Below are 22,538 nucleotides of genomic sequence, written 5' to 3' on the forward strand. Positions count from 1 at the left end.
TTTTATGGAAAATAAATGGTGTGTTTGAAGCCAGCTAAGTTTCTGTGCTCTGAGCGCTGACCCACTCACTCCCCTTTCTGCTTGTATGTATACAGACGTGGTGGTGAAGATTTAGGTCCACCAGTTTAGCGGCTACATGTATATCAACTTGAAATGCTCCCAAAAATGGCTCCACAGCATGTAAAAATATAATATAAGCTCTGGCGGACTTGGTTCTATGGTAGGTCTTAAAGGGTTAAGGTGTTGCGGATAAATACGACAAAATAAAACTAGTACCGGTACCGGGAAAAAAGCAGATTTATTCATAACACACGTGAAAAGACCCAGGAAAACAGAGTTAACGATAAAAACGATAACAAAATAACGCTGAAAACCGATAAAAACCCTGAAAACCATACATTTCACACCTGAGCCTCAACTCTCGCGGCCCGGCACCGGTCCGAGGCCCGGGGGTTGGGGACCGCTGCACTAGAGGGACAACAAAGACACAACCCCCAAAACAGGAAGTGTTTTACAGGTGGAGGACAGGTGGTTTTCACGAGTTTTGCATTTGGCTATGGTCAGTGTCACTGCTGGTAGTATGAGGCGATACCTGAAACCTGCAGAGTATGCACAGGTAGTCCATTTCATCCAGGATGTCTGTGTGGACCGAATGTGATGTGCCAGTTTTCAGCCATACCACCCTGAGCATCATCTCAGACGCTAAGCAGGGTCAGGCCTGGTTAGTACTTGAATGAGAGACCGCCTGGGAATACCAGGTGGTGTAAGCTTATGGGTGGCTGTAGAGCAGTCTGCAGGCATGCATTTACTCCAGAGATGGCAAATTTGTTTTCTTTAATGGCCACAGTTTAAAATAAGAACCACAAGAAGAGCCAGACACAATTTATATGACAAATGGCATGGTTTTATTTAATCAACAATGTATGCTCAAAATCTAAATGGGAAGAAGAATTTGGTATCAAGTATTAGATATCGCAACCACAGACATTCAAGAGGAAGAAGGTTTGCAGAATATCCATAAATGCTCCTACAATGCAAGACACTGATTCCATTTAAAGCTTTACATCGTATACACTTTTCAAGAGAAAGGAGAGACCTTCAGGGTATATTTTATGTAACCTACCTGCGAGAAATGCTCCCTAACTGAAGATATGTTGCCACAGTTTTGTTTTTTGTCCCAAGGTTAAAAAATATTGAGTCGACATCTTTGATTCAATGTCTCAAATTCTTCGGAAAGAAACTTATTCTCACTCGCTGGAAGAAGAGAGATGCACCCTCTTTAAAGCTCTGGCTTAATGACCTTGCAAATACATTACATGTGGAACAAATATGAGATACTCTTTCTGACAGACTCTCCTCTTTCAGTAAAATTTGAGCACCTCTACATTTCTGCAGCTATAACCATGTTATAGTTTTTTGGCTTCTCATTATGACAAACTAGCTGGGACTGGGGTTGTGGGCGCGTGGGAGGGTATTGTATCATATTAAGTCATGTTTTGTTATATTTTGTTATGCTATGTAATCTTAATGTACAAAATATACAAAATAACAGAGCTACTATCTGATTCTGTAAATTCCATTGTCATACAAATGTGAACTGCTCAATAAATATATCTTGAAAAGAACATTTATAACATTGAGTGAAACAAAAGTATGAAATCTCTAAACTTTGCACATATGTTCTGTTTCATAGAGCTGAACATGACAATTTGCGTTGAGTATGAAAGAAATGAAATTACATACAGATACAGCCTTTGGGTATGGAACTGGCTGCACATAAAAACAAAAGCTTTAATTTACAGCTCCAGCTCTCTCAGACTGGGCACAAAGAAATATAGCCTGTTGTTCTGCAGCTGCATGCCTCTTTTAGTTCAGCAGCTTCCAGGAAACTCTTCCAAGATGCCATATCTTTGCTGGTGTGTGGATTCATCAAACAACAATAAAAAAGTCTCTTGGCACACTGACACACAGGACTCTCCTTACACAAAGTATGAACAGGGCACACTTTCTGTTCAGAGCAGCTCGTATGTAGTTGGCTAAAATTATTGTGTAATGCGAGTAAGCTTGGAGATTTGGCCTGCTTTCGACTCATGGTTTACTAAGTTGTCTGGTGTTGGCTTAGTTGCTTATTACATGGTCTAAGTCAGCGGTCTCCAACCTTTTTTGCGCCACAGACCGGTTTATGCCCGACAATATTTTCATGGACCGGCCTTTATTAAGGTGTCGCGGATAAATACAGCAAAATAAAACTAGTACCGGTACCGAAAAAAAGCAGATTTATTCATAACACATGTGAAAAGACCCAGGAAAACAGAGTTAACGATAAAAACGATAACAAAATAACGCTGAAAACCGATAAAAACCCTGAAAACCAAACATTTCACACCTGAGCCTCAACTCTCGCGGCCCGGTACCGGTCCGAGGCCCGGGGGTTGGGGACCGCTGGTCTAAGTATTGCTATGTGATAGGCGTTTTTCTGGATCTCATTATCTCAGCTGATATTAAGCCTCATTAAGCCATAAAGTTTAGCTGCAGCTCTTAGTTTGATAAGGCTTATACTCTCAGTACTTACTGACATGCCTTACTGAGCCTTTCAGCTTAAAGGTACAGTCTGTAATTTGGGAGGTTATTTGGTAGAAAAAACCCAGTTTGCAGTTTGTGGAAGCTGATGTGCTCCCCCACTGCATTTCAATATAGTGGCTGGGGAGGACATCTGTATCCTGACTAATCGCATTTTATGTACGTGGCTAGAAAAAAACAGCACTGACAGAAATGTTAAGCTTATCCTTAAAAACTGAGAATGCATCAAGAAGATCCTGAGGTGAATCATCTCCAAAAGTTGATTCTGTTCATCTGGACGTAACGTTTTCAGTGGGAGAAATGTTTCGTCACTCATCCAAGTGACTTCTTCAACCTCAGCTGACTGCAGGTTTTGCCAATCTTATAAACAGTACATTTGCATAATGACTGAAACCAGCCCACTGAAAGAACAATGGGCTGGGAGGTCAGTTCCTTCAACATGATTATGCAAATTCTCACGATCATTGATCAACAACCACTGACCAAAGACCACTGATCAATGGCCATAAGTGTCAGCTGAGACTGAAGAAGTCACTTGAATGAGTGACGAAGCGTTTCTCCCCCTGAAAACGCTACGTCCAGACGAACAGAATCATCTTTTGGAGATTTACTTACCTGGATGATTGAGAATGCATCAAGACATTTTAACCCACTTTGGCAAGGACTGCCTAAAGCTTGTACGTCAGTATGAGCAAACAGCATGTAAGAATGTGGATTGCAGAAACCACCTGAGATTCAGCCTCAGATGCAGACAATACAGGATTACTCCTAAAAGTCTGCAAATGAGCTCTTCAGTTAAAGGCTTCCGGGCAACAAAAATCCTCCAGAGGGCACAGCACCAGCTGCTTAATCTCACGAGGAGTGGATCTGACAAAGACTTACGATTCTTCTAGATGAAAGTACTCTTAAAAAGGTGTTTGATTTCACTGAGAAGGCTCGTCTAGCACAGCACAAAAAGTCTAAAACCAGGCAACAAAGGAAGTTTGACTTACTTGTTGTACGTCAGGAACCACAGCAAAATACAGAGAGTGTCCTCAATGGCCAGAAGAGAGAAGGATGCGACACCGAGGATGTGAACAAGTGGGTGAAGAATTTGTCTGACAGACAGCTCACCCAAACAGAGAAAAACATCCTTGCTAAAGGGCTGAATTTTGCTGTCACGCCAAGACAAATCCCGCTAGTGGAACTGATCACAGCCACAGAAACAGCAATTTGAAACAACAATATTGCAGAAGTGGAAGCAGAGCAACTACGGACAAAGGTTTTGGCCTGTCTCAGCAATGCAAAGCCCCCAGCATCCAACATCAGCATGGAGAAGAGGAAGACACTCACATCACTTAGTAATAACAACAACATTATCATCCTTCCGACAGACAAGGGTGGGTGCACAGTATTGCTAAACCAGAAAGACTATCATGAGAAAATGTTGTCACTGGTCAGTGATGAAAATACTTACTGAAACAATACCCAGGAAGTGGTTACAGGAAGAGGGTGATATATTGTCTGAAACAGTTAGAACGAGACAATGCTATTGACCGGACCTCGTACCACAGGCTATACCCAGGGGAATCTACACCAAGTCTGTATGGTTTACTGAAGATACATAAACATGAAAGTACATGAAAATACATCAAACACCCTGGATTTCATTGAGAAGGTGAGAGATGTCATTATGGAGGCAAATGAAACAATTGTTTCGTACGCCGTTACATCTCTCTTCACTTGCATCCCAGTCACAGAAGTGTTGGAGGTAGTTTGTAAGAGATTACAGGATGACCCCATCCTCAGCAACAGGACCACTCTCAGCATCGACTAAGTGTGTTTGCTTGTGGAACTGTGTCTTCGTTCAACCTACTTCACAAACAGGGGTCAGTACTACAGGCAGAAACATGGGTGTGCCCCAGTTTCACCCATCGTGGCCAATTTGTACATGGAAGAAGTGGAAAAAAGGGTTCTGTTGTCCTACCCTGGAAAATCACCAAGTCACTGGTTCAGGTATGTGGATGACACCTGGGTGAAAATCAAATCTCACGACGTACCACAATTCACGGATCACATTAACTCGGTGGATCAACACATCAAATTCACCAGGGAGGATATGAAAAGTGGCAGGTTAGCCTTTTTAGACTGTGAGATTTCCATCAGTAATGGGGGACATCTAAAAGTTGATGTGTACTGGAAACCTACGCATACGGATCAGTATTTAAGGTCTGACTCTCATCATCCACTGGAGCATAAACTGGGTGTCATCAGGACGCTACAACATAGAGCGAACACCATCCCCACAGACACAGCGGCCAGGGAAGCAGAAGAACAGCACATCAAGAAGGCCCTGAGTAAATGTGGTTATCCCAGCTGGACTTTTGTCAAAGCTGGGAAGGCTCCAAAAGAAAGCTCCAGCCGATCCAGGAGAGAAGGACCAGCGCTGACTAAGCGAAAACCTGTAGTGATCCCGTACGTGTCAGGAGTATCGGAACAGTTGAGACGCATTTTTTCCAAACACCGCATCTCAGTGGCTGTTAAACCCCAAAACACGTTGCGCCAAAAATTGGTCCACCCCAAGGATCAGGTCCCTCGACACAAACAGAGTAACATAGTGTACGCTGGTAAGTGCCAGGAGGATTGCCAGGATTCATACATCAGGGAAACCAAACAACCTCTGGATGGCGAAGCGGATGGCACAACACAGAAGAGCTACCTCCTCAGGCCAGGACTCTGCAGTCTATTTACACCTACAGGCCAGTCGACACTCTTTCAGTGATGAGGATGTAACATCCTGGACAGGGAGGAACGCTGGTTTGAGCGCAGAAAAACTCTGCGGAAGTTAAAAGCACAGTTAAATATAAAATTAAAGAGAATGAAAGATGTCCTGTTAATTATTAGATCATGTATCCAGGATTAATCCTGCAAGTTTAGCTTGGTGATAATTCACTTATGCTCAATTGTAAGCATAACTTTGAGTTGAGCATTGTGTTATCTGAGACTGATCAAATGTGATCCAGAAGCAGACGCTGAAGCAAAAAAGAATAATTGCAGAGCATCATGCTTTTCTTCTACTACCCCCCCCCCCCAAATCTCCCTGTCTTATTATTTCCTATCCATTTTTTTTTTGCTCTCTTCTCCTGTCCTTTGTTCTTGTTCTGTATTTATCTTTTATCCCATTCTCTCTACTCTCACACTCTTCTCCTCTACCCTCCCTTCTACTCCATCATCCCCCTCTCCACTCATCTTCTTCCTCCTCCTGCTCATTGTGATCTCCCTGGACTTCCATACAGTTCCAGCAGAGGTCCAGCCAAAGTAAAGGGGAGTGTGGCCTCAGAGCTTCATAAATCGAGCCCGTAATCAGCATGTACCGGCCATAATGAGCACAAGATAGTAAAAATATGTCTATTATCTCCCAGCATGAGGCGGTGAGGGGGTAGACACTTTGGATACACACTTTGTTGAAGCTCTTCCAATGGCATAAATAGCTGTCTTTAGAAGGAAGCATGGACAAACACACACACACACATACAGAGTGTACTTTAAGGGCTCTCACTGGCCTGTACATGGAGTTGTTCCATCGAGTGTAGGCGTTCTGATGCAGTGTATGTATTACTTTAAGTACACCTAAGATAAAACCACCATCAGAAGAGATGGGACACCATCTAAACTCACACATAATAAATGAACAGAATCCAATAAAATTATTTTAGCCCCATCTGTCCATACTTAAGAGAAAATATTGTAAAACCAAAAAATCTAATTATGAGTTTGACGCTCATTCTGATATTGATAACAGCAACACATTTTTAAAATGGTCAGACAGAGATGGCAAAAAACAAGACAGCAGTTGGAACATCTCACCTTTTTTAATAATAATGTAGCAAACAATCTGTGGACACCATCATCTACAGCACGTAGTCTAAAAAAGAATCAAATTACAGAGGCAATTTCTTGTACACACTGCAAAAGGCCCAAAGCCAGGGATGAATGGACTGAAGAGATGTAGGAAAACTGTCCTCTGGGCTAACCAGCTACACTCTGAGTTCATCTTTGGAAATAATGGGCATCTCCTTCGGGCTAGAGGAGAGAAAGACCACCCAGCTCGTTGCCAGGGCACAGTTCAAAGCCTATGGTTTTATGGGGGTTATTAGTGCATATGGTTCTGGTAACTTGCTCATCTGTGAAGGCCTCAATAATAATGAAATGCTGTTTTTTCAGGGAAGGCCTTGCTTATTTCTGAGGGATAATGCCAAATAGTCTTCTGCACATATTACAATTTTTTATTTTTTATTTTTTAAACTACAGCAAGTTATTTACTACATGTCCAAACATTTACAGGGTGTTGGTGAAAGAAAGGGTGGCAAACTGGTACATTTCCCCTTAACTTTTGTGAAGAACTTCTCTCAAGATATTTATGGACAGGCAAGCCTAGAACACAACACCTCCATCACGGTGGAGTAACAACAACTAGAACAGACTGCATTTAGGAAACTTTAGAAGTTATGAACCGGTCACCGCAGATGGCCGCCCCTCCCTGAGCCTGGTTCTGTCGGAGAATTCTTATTGTTAAAAGGGAGTTTTTCCTCCCCACTGTCGCCAATGTGCTTGCTTATAGGGGGTTATGTGATTGTTGGGTTTTTCTCTGCATGTATTATTGTGGGGTATACCTTACAGTATAAAGTGCCTTGAGGCAACTGTTGTTGTGATTTGGCGCTGTATAAATAAAATTGAATTGAATTGAATGAAGCAGTGGTTAAAATATAAATTCTGAAATAGATGACATTTAAGTGCAAGCACTGATATATGTTGTTGGGTCACTTTGGATGTGGTCAGTGGAAGTGAAAATCCTGAAAGTAGTTGAAGAAGTTCAGGTGGAAATGACATTGTGGAGGTCTTGGTTCAACTCACTGGGTTGAGCCACAGGTTGTAAGGCTAATGCAGAGGCTCACTTGCTGTGTGTCTTCCCCTGGTCTTCCTTTGAGCTCGCGCTCTTCTTTCTATTATCCTGCACCAATAAAGGCTAAAAACTTTAGCCTTTATTTATTTTTTACAAAAAAATTAAATAAACTACATCATGCATCAAACAAGTTAACAGTGGGTTTAAAAAAAAAAAACTTATAAAATTAGACTTTTGACATTTTCAGAGCTGTGGTCCATGTCCTTTAAAGAGAAAAGGAAGTGTTGATGTCGGTTGATAGAAAAACTTTCCTACAACAGCATGAGCATGTCATTATTCACTGTTTCCAGGCTAACTTAAATAAAACATTTCAAGGGTTTGAGTTTGTTTTTTGACTTTTTTGCACACTCACAGACTCACGTTGTTGTTGCTTTACCAAATAGTCCAGCTTGCCCCTCTATAACCTCTGATGTAGTAGTCAGAATGCGGCAGCTCCAAATTAGTCATCGCTACACATGGGAAATCGAGGAGACCCCCCCCCCCCAGCCAGCCCCAGACAGATTTATAGAAGTAGCCTTGAACGTTGGGCTGTTGCTTGTGGAGCTGAGCCCATTTTGTTCAAGGGGGAGACGCTTCCAGTTAGTCTTGTCTCCCATCTGTACTACACCCGACAAACATATCCACGTGACTTACTGGTTCAGGTTCTTATTTTTAAAATGACATCGTGATCATTCAGCACAAATATGAGTCAGTGAAATATGACTTGAGTGGGAAAAAAGTGGGGAGTGTTTTTATCTCAAAGCGTTGTTCAATCACAGCACACTAATGTCAGGGGAGGTTGTTTTTTTTAATGGGAGAATGTCTTTGGATATCATACGATTGGGTTTTAGTCAGAAATAAAGTTATTATAATTGCACACAGAGTATATGATGCTGAATCTCCAGAGTAAAAGATCCAAAACGTCCATAAACGATTCTGAAATTTCACCTTCCTTTTTTTAGCTGCATTTGTTTTGTTTTGTTTTTTCTGGGGGGGGGGGGGGGGGGGGGTTCAAGGCGCAAACAGATATACAACATCTGCTTCTCTCTTACCAAACGTCTTTTTTTAACTGTGTGATGACCCCAGTGCACTTGTCACTGCTTACAACAGACTGGAATGATTTAGTTTGAAGTAAGTCCAGCTGTGCATGAACCTGAACAGATCACCAGTTGCTAAAGTCTCCAAATAGGAGCTTCCCAGAAACAACTTATTTATATTTGAAACTGTAATTGGTAGTTGTCACATTTCGTCACATGAACAGAGGACTGTTGGATTTGTCTTTGCAGTATTGTACAACTGTGTCGATCAGACTGTGGGTGGGCCTCACTGGTGGGGCAGCTGGATAGGGGTGGGGAGAAATAAAAGTGAATTCATGTGATTTTTGTAGCAAAAACATATAATAAATAGAACTTTATTTCACTTCTATTCAACCTGGATCCTTTTCCATCGTTACTGTTTACTGCAGTCTTAAGAACTCTTAAAACTTAAAAGTTGAGGGATGGAAGGTCGGTGAACAAGCTGCTGGTGGGGGTCTGGTGGCACTCTGGACATTTTGAGTGATATTCACTTTACTGCTCAGTAACTCTACAGGCTCAAAAACACCACAGAGCTATTCTGGAGTGATTTCTGATAATTACAATCGCTGTGTTTTTATGTTACAAGGAGATCATCTGGGGTAGGTCGAGCATGGATGGGATGAGTTGTATAGGAGGTCTTACGCTACACATTATTGAACCTGCGTGAACCGTTAAGAGTCGCTGCTGTCCTAGTGCAAGTAAACGGTTACATTCTGTGGCACTGCTGTAATGAACACTCAGTGATCAGACCCCCCCCCCCCCCCACGCACACACACACATTCAAATAATAAAGTAGGAAAACCTCACAAACGTAGACTTTATTTTTTTTAAAAAGAAAAAAAAAAAAGCAAACAGGTGACTCTTCCTTGCAGGGAGAATATGATTTTTTTTCCACAAACACATTTTATTTTCTGTTTAAGACACATGACCACATTTAATTTAAAAGAAAGAAATCCAACACCAGAAAGTAAAAACTTAGCTGCAGGTTCATTAAAGTTCATTTAACTTCCGCATTTAGATTAAAAAAAAGTAATTTGACAAAAACATCATTGTTTATATGTAACATAAAAATGTCTGCCTTGCTCGTCTTTAAGCCCACGTCAGCAGCGGTGCACCACATCCTTTGAAATTTGCCCATCTCTGCACATGAGTGTCTTTTGATGTCTCCTTTGCTACCAATAGCTGGTTACGATTAAAGATATAAAACAGCATAAAACAGGCTTTCACTCATCGTCTCCTTCTAAGGTAGGGCTCAGTGGGTGTGTCCTGTCCTGTCCAGGTGGAGTCATCTGACTGGCTGACAGCAGCTCTCCCACACTCCCACAGTAGAGCAGAGAACGCATGGGCCATTTCTGAGAAGAGACACACATTTATCCAGAGTCATGCTGGACGTCTGATCACAGGCTTAATCTAAGAACAGCTACACATTCTGAAATTCTGTACATTCTATATTTGAAACAGCTCATTACACTCAATGTGTGAACAAGCCACACTTGTTCAGTCTTATGGAGACAAACGTTAACATTTAACATGCTAACTGATGCCTGGAGATTCTGAGGTATAGCTCTTACTTCGTGGTACTGTGTTAACAAACACCTGAATTTTTTAACAAGCGCTAAAGGTGCATCTAGGAACTGCAGAGAATCCTGTGAAAACCTCTTTTACTCGACTGTAGCTACAAGTATTTTGCGCAGGCACAGTGAACAGATTATTGACTAGTGATGGCCAATTAGCAAGTCTTCAAGTTGTATAATATATGTGAGTAAGACAATAATGGGCATAGCATGGAAGGCAGTGAGCTGTCACTTTCTAACCTTAACAGGATGCAGGTATCCACCCGGCCTTGAGGCCGTGTGTTCCGTTAGCATCCCTCCTTGGTCTAGGGTCTCTGTCAGGTGAGCTATGTAGTTAGTAGCCAGAACCAGAACATCCAACTTTGAGAGCTTGGTGTCAGGTGGGACTGAAGGTAGAGCTGCCTGCAAAGAAGGGAGAAGCTGCTGTGACAGCCTCTTTTTCAGCCGTCACCAAAGACGGGCGTACAGCAGAACTACTGAGAGTGCAGTGTAACGTAACAGCTCTGAGGCAAGTGTGTGTGTTTTGTACCTGCAGAGTGTGAAAGGCCTGCCGCAGGTTGCGTACTCTGCTCCTCTCTCGGGCTGCGTTTTCCGGGGAGTGCTGAGCCCTCAGCGCCCTGTTCAGGACCGCGGACCCACAACCAGAACCGGGGTTTGACCTGGACCCGCACACTGATTGTACCTGCTGCAAAGAGCACGCCGAGAACCTGACATTTCTGCAGACTGATTATCAAGTATTACTAAAAGAAACAAAAGCGTTCTGATTTTGTGACTGCATTATTGCTGCTCTGACAGTGTACAAAACACTGCTGCTCTCTCTTTAAGTTCTGCATTAATGGAGAAGAAAACAGGTCAACCTGCAGGACAGACCCAAGCAGTCACAAATATTTCATCAGCACACATCCACACATGATCGCTGCCGCTCGCATGTAAGTCAACAAGGTTACACAGTGACTACTTTGTTTGTTCTCCAAGCGCCCTTCTCTAATTGTCTGGGTTTCTCTGCGTTTCCATGTCACTACGGTTAATACAAACTGATTGAACCAGACCTCAGAAGAGGGAAGCTCCTCCACACATTGCATGAGGCTGTGCCACAGCTGAGAAAAATACTGACTATATTTGGCTACTTTAAATAAACACATATTTTAGATGTTCTCATGAAATTCTTCATATCATGCAAGAAAGGTTTTGCACTCTCCCACCAGCTGCTGGAAGTGATCAATCACTGCATTGCATAATTTGTCTGCAAAATCAGGGTCATGTTTGAATTTGAGAAGAGGAAAAAAAAACCTGGAGCATTATTTCAAACTCACCCACTTCTTGGACTCCTGACTGCTGCGTACGCTCAGCTTGTGTCCATGCGGGGAGGCTGGGCTCTGGGACGAAAGAGGCTGCCGGCTCTGCGGCTCGGCTGCACAACCAGAAACCAGCCGGTGGTTTTCTGCAACCAACATGAGACCTTCCAGAGGATTCGCTGCCATGAGTGCTGCCAAAGTGCTGCAGTAGATTCCCTTCAAGTCTCGAGAAATTAAATTACATTCAGTGTGTTTTCATTGGACGGATGAAGCTTTATTTTCCAGTGCTGGAGATTGCTATGAGAGATACTTTCTTTTCCTAGGTACTTTGCTGGACCCAAAAGAAAACAGAATCTGAGGTCATCCCTTCATCTAGTGTGAGCACATTTTTGAAGTCAAATCTGGATATGAGATGTGACTAGTTAAGTGAAGAACAGCAGAAATGCTCATCTGATCTCATGAAGTTATTAATGAGATGATTTCCCGCTGCGGGCAGCTCCAAGCTCCTCTGGAGAGTTCATGAGACTTCTGTGGGACACCAGTTCCACCCAGACCCTTAAACAAGGGCTGCTTCTCTGCGAATCACCATCCACCCAGAGACATCCTCCCAAGTCTGACCGTCTCTGTCTCTATCCCTCTCTCACTCTGGCTTTCCGTGAATCTCTGCTCGTTTCCTTATCGGGTGAGGTAATGTGGGGAACTTCATGTGGTCCTTATCTCAGCCGCCCGGTCATCCTGATCCTCCCATGGCTGCTTGGTTGCCAAGAGTTCCAGGCAGGCAGGCAGTCAGGCCTGGGGGAGTATTGCTCTGGGAGGGTGTCCTGAGCCAGGGCACTGTGGGGGCCTTGGGAACCTCAAAGCTGTGCTAACAGCTGGAAACAGAATTCTGGGGCAGCGCGACATGGGATGTAACGGAGCAGTGAGAAATACATTTATGGCCTTGGAGTACTTTTGACTTGAACAGTCATGAATCTGATTTTGTGGCAAGCTAATGCTGTACATCACACCAGCAAGTGTTTAGGATTAGCAAGGTAGTCAGAGCTGTCAAATCCAAAATCTTGGGCAACCCTAGTAGTGAGGCTCAGCTTCCTATTCCATGTAAGAAACGGAGAACTGAGCCTGAAATCAAAATCTGCCTTCGAGGCTTTTTGCTCAAAGGTTTTATTCTCACAGAGAAGCACGTGACACGCAGCAAAGGTCACCCAAGCTGGTTAGCAAGAACAGACACAGCAGGCATGTGGAGCATTTCAGCCCTCGTCTGGATTACTGAAACTCAGAACTGGATAAGCTTTTTAATAATGCAAAGCTGGACAAGCACATCTGCATAACTCACTTATTAGATCCCACAAACACAAAAGACTGTTTAAGAAAGCGGATTACATAATCTGATCATTTTACATTAGAAAATGATGTGAATGGAAATGAAAAGTTAGAAAGCTTTCTGCTGAAACTCACTCAAGCTGGTGAATACAGGCCTCAGACAAACACACTATAACTACGATAAAACGTTTCAATACAAAGAAATATACTGAACACACAAACTCATGCACAGAGGCTGGAGGAACACCTTTTGGCAGCACAGAAAGATTAAAATATTTTCTGAAGAGGTCAGAGTGACTTGTGAAAAAAAAAAACATTCCACTAGAGCCAAAGACATTTGGACTTGGGTTGCTTACTGAAGAACACAATTATAATTACAACAAACAATGAAGCTCAGTGTTAGCCAAAAAGCACGGATTTGGAATAAAACAAAACAATCTGGGCTACTTTTCCCATTGTTGACAACTAAATATATAATTTAGTCTGATATCTGGAGGTATCAGACTTTTGAGTTTGTTTGCAAACTGTTAAATATTTAATCCCAGGTTGCAGTTTTCAGGCTTCACATCTTAACCAAAGACCACCTTGAATAACAACTTTTTAAAGGCCCTCCAACTTGTTAAATAATAAAATCTTATGCACAATTACAATAAAGTTAATTTTGGACAAAGTGGTAATGTAACCAACACTCCCATTAGCTACCATTTCCAACCACAACTTGAATTATCACACGTCCAGACTGTGTAGACATGTGGGACATTTTAAACATTGTCTGAATTACAGAATCCTAGAACTGCAAAATGAGCTGCAGACTGGGAGCCAGTTTAGGTCTGTGGCTTTCGTACATTTCTACACAGAAGAAACTTCAGAAACGTGCAAACACACAGTAAAGTTTACACATACTTCTCAGAATGAGTCTTTAGCAGTGGAGCTGTGTCAGAGAGTCAAAAACTGAAACTGAAATACAGAAATTTAAAGCAGCGTCAGTTTTATTGGGTTTAAAATGCAGCCAGAGGTCAGTCTGGTGATTTTGGAAAGGCAACATACACAAAATTGCAACTTACTGTTCTGAATTTGACATCTTTATTGACTTTTAAAGGCAACAGCAGATATACAAGGAAACTCTTAAAGAGACATCAGGAGCTCTGATTGTGATTTAACTCGTTTTGCAGCACTGTCACTATATTGTTAGGCCTCGAATGAGGAATTTCTAGTCATGATAGTAAAATATATATTTTAAATTAACTTGCACCAACATCAAGGTGGGGTAAACTGCCGCCAATCAAAAGCTAACTGACACAAGATGTAAATCTGATGCACGTTACAGACCCTGGCAAGTAACTCCAAGGCAGTAAAGGATCATCTGCGTAAGAAGTTGTGGAATGTCGCAACAGACGTCTGACTTCAAAGGTTTTCAACTTCCAAGTTAGTTTTAAATGACTCTGAAAAAAAAAAATTAAAACATAACCTGAAGCTTTAAGGCAATCAAGTGTTATTATTGTTGTGGCTTAAGTGCAGAGGTTTCGTGCTATCAGTCAGAGGAATGCCTGGCACCTTGTTTATGCTGTCAACACAATCCCACCATGTGCCCCCTAACCTCCCATCTGCAGCTGCTTAGAAACTGTTCTAACAACTACGAGGCTGAGAAATGCTGTAAGGAAGTTAGAAACTAGTGAACGGACCCCTGGATTCATGGAGTGGGAAGTTGCAGAAAGACGCTTTTCTTTCCAAGCTCCTTAGACTACGATGACCTGGACGACTGAGACATCACAGACATTAAAGATGGATCCAACCACTGTCACATCACCCACTACTTTGTAGCTATTTTAAACCTTGACTTCAACCTCGCAACTATTGCCATCTTGGTGTTTTTAAACCAGACATCATGGGGCAGGGTAAATCTGACTGAGAAACTGAGAGACTCTGCACAATCATTATTGCAGCTGTGCGATTTTACCTTGTTTTGTTACCTACTTTACTCCAAGTAGATCAAAGAGAATGCAAAGATGCTATCATTTTATATTTAACAAGACATGAAACCTTCAGTTGACACCAAAAGCCTATCAGTAAAGTTTTTACTGAGTGCATGTATCAAGTGACAAGCTGTGCGGTTTTTCCATAGACTTCTATACAACCAGGATCATTTCTTTAATCAGATTTGCCACCCCCTGCTGGCCTTTAGCAAGAATGCAGGTTTAAGCTCTAGTTTTCACCAGAGACTACATCCAACTTTTCCATAAATTTCATAAAAATAAACTGCAAGTTTAAGAATGAAAGGTGTAGCCTTAAATTCTAAACAGTAGATTGAAAACAAGCTGTGATTTTCATAGTAACCCAACCTCTCAACAAATTTTCAATTTCAGCCACCACTCATTATTTCACCATTAACACTGTATATGACTTTATCATAGTGTCACTTAGAGAGCTATCCTATCTTACAGAATCCACTTCAGATAAGAAATACAAAGCTTAGACTCTGATTCTAGATGAACTATGTCCACTTACTGCTCAGAACTTTGTCCCAGCTGATGTCTATTCATACTTCTGTATTTGTCAGTCCACCCTCTACTCTTTCACCTTCCCTTCCACAATCTTTGTGAACTTCTGGATGTCCTCTGCCATCAGCTGGGGCTCTTCCATAGCAGCAAAATGACCACCGCGGTCCATGGGAGTAAAGGTCACAAGTTTACGGTACTTCTGTTTGACCCACAGCCTGGGCGTGTGCATCAACTCGTTGGGGAAGCAGGCGAAACCCGTGGGGACATAGACTGGTATCCTGGGAGGAGACGGTGACAGTTGTGAATCAGCATTAGATTTTACTAAACAAGTAAGTCATTCTGAATATTTCAAAATTAGGTTTTTAAATGACAAAGTTGGGTGGCACAGAGCTGTTAAAGACTGTTAACAACAAACACCTTTCAACCAATAAGATGTTGCTGATGTGCTTTATGGGAATTTGGCATTTGTTCTCACTTACTTTGCATGTGGAGCATCAAGACCTTGGCCAAAGTTTTCCTTGTAGAACCTCATGGAGGAGATAATGCAGCCAGAGGTCCAATAGATCATGACGTTTGTCAGCAGGTCATCTAGAGAGAACTTTCTGCAACACATGACCCCACTGATATAAGACTACTGACAACTGAAAAACTAAGGAAACAAGCCTATTTCAGAATAGACAGCACTGCTAATACGCATGCTACTACTCAAGTTCACAACTTCTTATAACCTTCAATCCAATTTTATTTATACAGCACCAAATCACAACACCAGTCGCCTCAAGGTGCTTTATTTTGTAAGGTAGACCCTACAATAATACATACAGAGAAAACGCCAACAATCAGACGACCCCCTATGAGCAAGCACTTTGGCAACAGTGGGAAGGAAAAGCTCCCTTTTAACAGGAAGAAAACTCCAGCACAACCAGGCTCAGGTGAGGGGCAACCATCTGCTCCCACCAGTTGGGGTGGGGTTCCACTAATATTAGTGGGACATATTCTAATATTCGGCTGTATTCACCGTGTGAGTCCTCCGTCATCCAGGTTCCTGAAGTCATGGCTCGTCCATGTGGAGAACTTCTCCAGAATGTAGGCAGCTAGACCCACTGGAGAGTCATTCAGCCCTCGACCTCAAGGGTCAGAAAGTAAAATATAATTCAATGTACACAAAATATTTTAGGAATCTTGAGCAAATAAAATAATTTGAAGGGAGATTAGAAGTATATTAAGTAAAGGAAAATGCAACCAAGCTCCCCAGTCAGACTTGAACTGGGTTATGCTGCTTGAAACCATCTTCTCCAAGTTCTTACCCACAGTGTCAGGCTTGGTGGCCTGGATATGCATGTAGCCAGTCTCTTTGATGGATTCTACCACCAGTTTCTCCATGCAGGGAAATAATCGCTGAATATCAAAGTCAGTGAAGCCAAACAGCTTAGGGAAGTGCCGGCCAAGCATCATGGACAAAGCCATGGACAGCCCTGGCTTTGAGGGCGGGGCAAAGTTCAAATGCAAGCCTTTGACAGTTCTGGGGGCGAAGCAAAAAAAAAAAACAACAAAAAACTGCTTACAAAAAAGATGTCCAGAAATACAAAAATGTTTGCATGCCTCACAGAGGTCTACTGTTCTTTGAACAAGTATACTACAGAAAACTATCGCCATGCTCAGAATTTGGTGTAATATTTCTCAATAAGACGTCATTTATACCCAGTACATTTGGTGTAGCTCTTGTATCACATACTTGGGTTCCAGCTGAGCCATGTTGGTGGTGACCAACCAGCCCCAGTCTCCAGCGTGAGTGTAGTACTGCTGGAAACCCAGACGCTTCATCAGTTTGTGGAAGATACGAGCCGCGCATACCGAATCAAAACCTGTTCACATGGAGGCAGAGTTAGAAAACGCAGCATTCTTGCATTTCCTTCACACTGACTTTACTAACGGTGAATTCCAACATTTATTTTAGTGCTGCTAACCACTGACCATCCTGTTTTCTCTACCAGCTGGCTCACTGGCCAGGTCTCTCTGATCTAATCGTGATAACTGATATGAATCAGCTGAGAGGATCTCATCCTTACAGTCAGACCAACTGCAACATTTAACATCTGGAGCTCAGCTGTGAGCTAAAGGGCAACTCCAATCTAGCTGTGCAAGAGGTTCACGAGGCACTACACTAAAATTGGCGAGTACTGCTGCCACCATCTGCAGTCCAACCACTACAGTTGAGAGACATAGTGGAGAAGCAGCTAATTATGTTGCTCATTTATAAAAAGTGCATGTGTGCACATATGAAAAAGTGCCTGATTTCTGATTTCTTATTTTTTCACTCTGCGACCTCTCCAGGGTCTGGGATAGGTAGATGATGAAGGTCCCTTCTTTCTTACTTAGCTTATTAGGGTCAACCTGGATTTACGCTGTTTTGTGTATTTAATGTCCTTTGTACACTTTGTGACTGCTTAGGGTTTACCAATTAACAAAAATACTACCCTGCACCCAACTTGTATTAACAAGTTGGGTGCAGGGTAGTTTTTTTTATTTCCCCTTCAACAAATATGGTTATTTTAAAGTCTTTGACCATGATAAAAGACTCTAGTCATACTGTTACAACAGTGATGATGGGATGTGGCCAAAGTAAAGAAATCCCAGGCTCACCTTTCTTATGTGGTGCTTCAGAGAAGCCATACCCTGGAATGGAGGGACACACCACCTCAAACACGAGGTTGTGTGGGTTTGACAGGTCTGTGAGCAGAGGGATCAATCCATAGAACTCATAGAAGGAGCCAGGCCAGCCATGGACCATAATCAGTGGAACAGCACTCGTCCCTTCTGGCACCTTTTTGGGTTTCACATGCAGGTAATGGATATCAATGCCTGGACAGATTTTTAACAGGTTAGAGACAACCAACAGTATTCTTCTTCATGAATGTGGCAGCTTAGTCTCACCCTCAATCTTGGTTTTGAAGTGAGGGTACTGGTTGAGCTTGTCGACCTGCTTCCTCCAGTCAAACTCATTTCTCCAGTAAGACACCACCTTCTGCAGGTACTGCGAGTTGAAGCCATAATTAAACTGGCTGTCCTCCAGTGAGGGAAAAGGACGAGTCAGATCAATCCTCCTGTAGAGGTCCTGACAAGAAATAAGAGAAGATGTACAAGTCTATTTGTGCGAGGTGGAATTTCTCAGCAGCAAATGCACCATCTATCCTGTGTGACCAACTGAGAGGAAAACTAACCTCCAGCTCTTGATCGCTGGTGGTTACCCTGAAGGAGCGGATAGTGTCGTCCTCCCCAGCATCACGGGGTGCTCCAGAACCCCACCAGCCATCCTCTGTTGTTAGGACCTGATTCTTACTCCTCTGAACCAGGAAGTAGATCAGTCCACCAATCACCAGAGCAAGTAGGACCTCTGTGAACATGATGAGAGTCTGCAAGAATGAATGACAGACAGGACAGAGGAAAAAAATGAAACAACATCTACACCCAGGCATCATTTAAGGTAGTAGCCATGAATCTGTCATCTATAGACTGTACTATGCTGTACCTGTATTTTGTCACTTTGTCCAAAAATAGATAATTCTTTTTTAAAAAGAAGTAGTTTGCATCCATCCACGTTAAAAATGTGATCAATTTACTACTGCACAACCCCCTTACTCTTATTTTGAATTGAATTGAATTGATATACCTTTATTAGTCCCACAAGGGGAAATTTCATAAGGCTGCCGACCTATTGCATGCAATGGCGGCACCATCTTACCCTCCAACCATACATACATTACACAAAACATCACATGGGAAAGACAGGTCAGAGAGGTATAACAATGGAAAATGCACCACATGAGGAAAGATAAGGAGAAAAAAATAACTCCCCCCAGACTGAGCTCCAACAGGGAGATCAGTTTGAGAACAGAAAAAAAAAAACACCTCTGCACAAAGCACATGAAAAAACTCTTAATACACCAAAGAAACACATGACAAGCAACAGGGGTGGGTAAAGGATGCAGCATCCTTTCTGCTGCCCTTACAGTCCGCTGCAGTCTGCTCCTGTCCTGTTTAGTGGCTGCACCATACCAGACTGTGATGGAGGAGCACAGGACAGACTCAATGACTGCAGTGTAGAACTGGATCAGCAGCTCCTGTGGGAGACTGTACTTCCCCAGTTGTCTCAGGAAGTACATCCTCTGCTGGGTCTTTTTGAGGATGGAGTTGATGTTGGTCTCCCACTTCAGGTCCTGGGAGATGGTTGTACCCAGGAACTTGAAGGTCTTCACAGTTGACACAGGGCTGTCTGATATGGTGAGGGGGAGCAGAGTTGAGGGATGTCTCCTGAAGTCCACTGTCATCTCTACAGTCTTAAGAGTGTTCAGCTCCAGATTGTGCTGACTGCACCAGAGTACCAGCCGCTCAACTTCTTGCCGGTATGCAGACTCATCACCATCTTGAATGAGGCCAATGACAGTGGTGTCATCTGCAAACTTTAGGAGTTTGACAGCCGAGTTCTCTAACAATATGGATCCTTATATTTTTCAAGGAAAATTGGAAGTGGGTGCGTTGATTTGTTCATGTGCAAATTAGCATACCTCAGCCTTTTCTCCCTTTTTCCTTTTCTTAAGAATGGCTGTATGACAGCCGCCCTTCTAATGAGACCAGTTCTGATGAGGCTTCAGTAAACAATAGATGGATCAACTGAAGGCCCAGATGCATCTCTCATCTCTCAGGTCCTGTCTCAGGTCTTTGCTAGATTTACTTACTATGAGCACGATTTTCAGATACCTCTTACCTACTGTAGAGTGTCTTGTGACTTCTTATTTTATTGTATACTTATCCAGTTTCCTCAGATTTTTTAAAGGACTAAGTGCACATGTGCCAAGACTTGTAGCTCTTTAGGAATCACCTTGTTGGTGGAAAAATACTATGTCTGTCAACTGTGGCATCGTTGACAATTTTTATAGATTTAACTGAAGAAATGGGAATAAATTATGTGTCTTTTGAACAAGATGCTGGGAACAATGTGCTAATGATGCCATTTAAAATTGCTCTTTGCCAAATTAGGTGTCTTTTTTGGCAATTAACTCCATTTACAGTGGTTTAACACAAAACAGCAGAAAATGTCCACAGAACTTTGAAAGATCTTCACTTAGTGGTGTGCGATACTGCATATTTTGGTATCGATCCTATACCAAGTAAATTCGGGCCAGTATCGCCGATACCAATACCGATACTTTTCAATAAATAAGGTGTATGGCTCATTGAATTGCTAAATCGCAATTAATTTTCATAACCTTAAGTGTTTTTTGTGATGTTTCCTTTGGTATTACTAATTAGTTAAAACCCAGGACATAATTAGGATAAATAATTTATTTATAATTAAATAAAAAACGTTTTATTATTGTGGCAGCTCGTGGTCTGCGATGCTGCTGCAGGTGAGATGGACTCACCTTCACTGCATCTACAATGATGCCTCGCCGGCTTAAAACCTGTGCGCTGCTTGTGCTGTTGTTGTTTTTGGTGTTGATGTGTACAGCTGGCAGCAGGAGGGCTGCAGCCATTGAATGTAGGCTACTGTTACAGCAACCGTGTGGACAGCGCGCGGCTAGGGGTGAGCAGGAGGCTGGCGCGCCAGCGGGACCTGCCTAGCTGGTGACAGAGGTCGAGGTGCGCGGGGGTCCTGCCACGCCTGCTGCGGCGCCGCTGCTGCTTGTCATGGGTGGTCATCAGGTCAGCTCCGGGGCTTCCGCTGGAGGCGCGGGCGACCGCCAGAGTGGACACTTCCCCGTCGCTGGGCTGGGGCATGGGGCGCCGATGGTCCGGGCCAATTCCCTCGCCTGCTCGCGGGGTGAGGTGAAGTGGGCGAGGAGGGTATGTGGCAGGGCATGTTCTGCGATGCTGCTGCAGGTTTGGTGGTGGTGATGTGTACGGCTGCTAGCGGGAGAGCTGAAGCCGTTGAATGTACTGTTACAACAACCGTGTGATTATTGTAAGAATAAATGATGCTGCGAAGCATGAAAATGCCATCGGGTCTGCCGTGGTGGCGATCTTTTTTTTTTTTAATCTTAAGTGCACGCAAACCAGTAAACAAATTAAAACAAATACTGTTGTTAAACTAATACAAAAATTACAATTAAAATTCTCAACAACAAAAACAAAAAATATAATTAATATGTAAACAACTTAACAACCCCCAAAGTGTCTAAGTCACATCACGTGTCAGTGCAACACCGAAACATAAGAGTGGGGGAGAGGGAGCAAAGTGTGCCTGCTCTCCGCTGACACAGGAGCGGTGAGTCCAGCGACCTGGTTGTTTAGTTTTTGCCGAAAGCACAGCGTTGTAAGTGAGCAGAACTCAAAGTAAAGAATCGATATCACCAGGCTAGTATCGATCCGATACCAATGCCGACTTGGGATCGATACTATCGATATTTGGATCGATCCGCCCACCACTACCGGACACATCAGTGGCAGCTAACACGGGCCAGACTGCAATCCACTGGTGGAAAAGTCTGGACTGAGACCCTGTTTGCGTGTGTATTCATTCAAAGAGGATACACTGTATAAAGTTCAGCATCCCTGGTGGCTGTTAGCCCTTTTAGTCAAATGAAATAGGTCTGTTTTCTCGAACAAACTGCCCCATTCACACGAACACTGCAGCCAGAAATGCATCTGCCGCTCTAGATCCATCCAAAAACGCTACAGTGTGGTCAAGCTACGAACACAGATTAATGACTATTTTTTAATATTTTTAAAAATAGATAAACAAAATAAATGATACAACTTGTTTATATATGATATTTGATATTTTGCTCACAGGTATTATCATAAAGCTATAAGTCACTAACAAAAACTGACGACACAGTGGGAGCTTTCCCACGCACTATTTATGTCAAAGTTAATCTCGTCGAGCTCTTTACTGGAGGTATGCGAGGTGGCCGTACCTTTTAGGTTGTTGGTCGCTTCTTCTTCTGCTCATAAAATCAAAACAATTCAGCAGTCAGGAAAAGTAACATAGCTCTTCGCAGTTTTACTATTAAAGGTCCGGTCCAGAAGGCTGCTCGCTGCTGGCGGCGCTTTTCTGCTCCACTGCGAAACCAGCGTTTTTTCCCCGCCCTTGTGTCCCTGAACTGAACCAGAGCTGAACGCAGCAACAGCACGAAGCGGGAGCAGGCAAGAACTGACTTTTGTCCTAGAAACCAAATGCATGTGGGGATATCAGGAAGGGATCATGGGAGTTGTAGTATTTTATGGGGAAAATGTTTTTAAATTGGTTGGGAAATAAAAAGCAGGGGGAAATG

At 42.8% G+C, this 22,538-nt stretch overlaps 2 protein-coding genes and 1 pseudogene across 2 annotated transcripts; 1 reads left to right on the top strand and 2 right to left on the bottom strand.

The window, feature by feature from the left end:
- Positions 1 to 3,209: 3,209 nt before the first annotated feature.
- On the top strand, positions 3,210 to 6,027 carry LOC146558619 (uncharacterized; annotated as a pseudogene).
- A 3,349-nt stretch (positions 6,028 to 9,376) lies between these two features.
- tcf23 (transcription factor 23) lies at positions 9,377 to 13,601 on the bottom strand. The gene is made up of 4 exons (XM_085245838.1): positions 11,465 to 13,601; positions 10,681 to 10,836; positions 10,392 to 10,553; positions 9,377 to 9,929 (listed from the first exon to the last, which is right to left on the bottom strand). Exons 1-4 carry the CDS (start codon positions 11,630 to 11,632, stop codon positions 9,801 to 9,803), a joined length of 615 nt encoding a protein of 204 aa, XP_085101964.1. The 5' UTR covers positions 11,633 to 13,601; the 3' UTR covers positions 9,377 to 9,800.
- Positions 13,602 to 13,729: 128 nt separating this feature from the next.
- Positions 13,730 to 22,402, bottom strand: ephx1 (epoxide hydrolase 1, microsomal (xenobiotic)). Its single transcript, XM_085245837.1, has 9 exons — positions 22,182 to 22,402; positions 18,486 to 18,677; positions 18,199 to 18,379; positions 17,908 to 18,126; positions 17,000 to 17,129; positions 16,572 to 16,786; positions 16,283 to 16,391; positions 15,744 to 15,866; positions 13,730 to 15,542 (listed from the first exon to the last, which is right to left on the bottom strand). The coding sequence occupies exons 2-9, from the start codon at positions 18,666 to 18,668 to the stop codon at positions 15,332 to 15,334; spliced, it is 1,371 nt and encodes a 456-aa protein (XP_085101963.1). The 5' UTR covers positions 18,669 to 18,677; positions 22,182 to 22,402; the 3' UTR covers positions 13,730 to 15,331.
- Between the last annotated feature and the right edge of the window lie 136 nt (positions 22,403 to 22,538).

Source organism: Mchenga conophoros, linkage group LG15 (genome assembly GCF_057382185.1).
Source record: "Mchenga conophoros isolate Kocher_MC1m ecotype Shallow Benthic linkage group LG15, M_conophoros_male_GT1.1, whole genome shotgun sequence".
Taxonomy (NCBI): Eukaryota; Metazoa; Chordata; class Actinopteri; order Cichliformes; family Cichlidae; genus Mchenga; species Mchenga conophoros.

What these genes read in the sequence shown, in the direction of transcription:
- ephx1 (XM_085245837.1), bottom strand. Translation starts at nt 18,668, where the DNA reads ATGTTCACAGAGGTCCTACTTGCTCTGGTGATTGGTGGACTGATCTAC. An exon ending in ATGGCTCAGCTGGAACCCAA is followed by an intron (nt 16,787 to 16,999) that starts GTATGTGATACA and finishes CTTCGCCCCCAG; the next exon opens with AACTGTCAAAGGCTTGCATT. An exon ending in GATGACGGAGGACTCACACG is followed by an intron (nt 15,867 to 16,282) that starts GTGAATACAGCC and finishes CATGTGTTGCAG; the next exon opens with AAAGTTCTCTCTAGATGACC.
- tcf23 (XM_085245838.1), bottom strand. Translation starts at nt 11,632, where the DNA reads ATGGCAGCGAATCCTCTGGAAGGTCTCATGTTGGTTGCAGAAAACCAC. An exon ending in GTCAGGAGTCCAAGAAGTGG is followed by an intron (nt 10,837 to 11,464) that starts GTGAGTTTGAAA and finishes TGCTCTTTGCAG; the next exon opens with CAGGTACAATCAGTGTGCGG. An exon ending in GATACCTGCATCCTGTTAAG is followed by an intron (nt 9,930 to 10,391) that starts GTTAGAAAGTGA and finishes GTCTCTTCTCAG; the next exon opens with AAATGGCCCATGCGTTCTCT.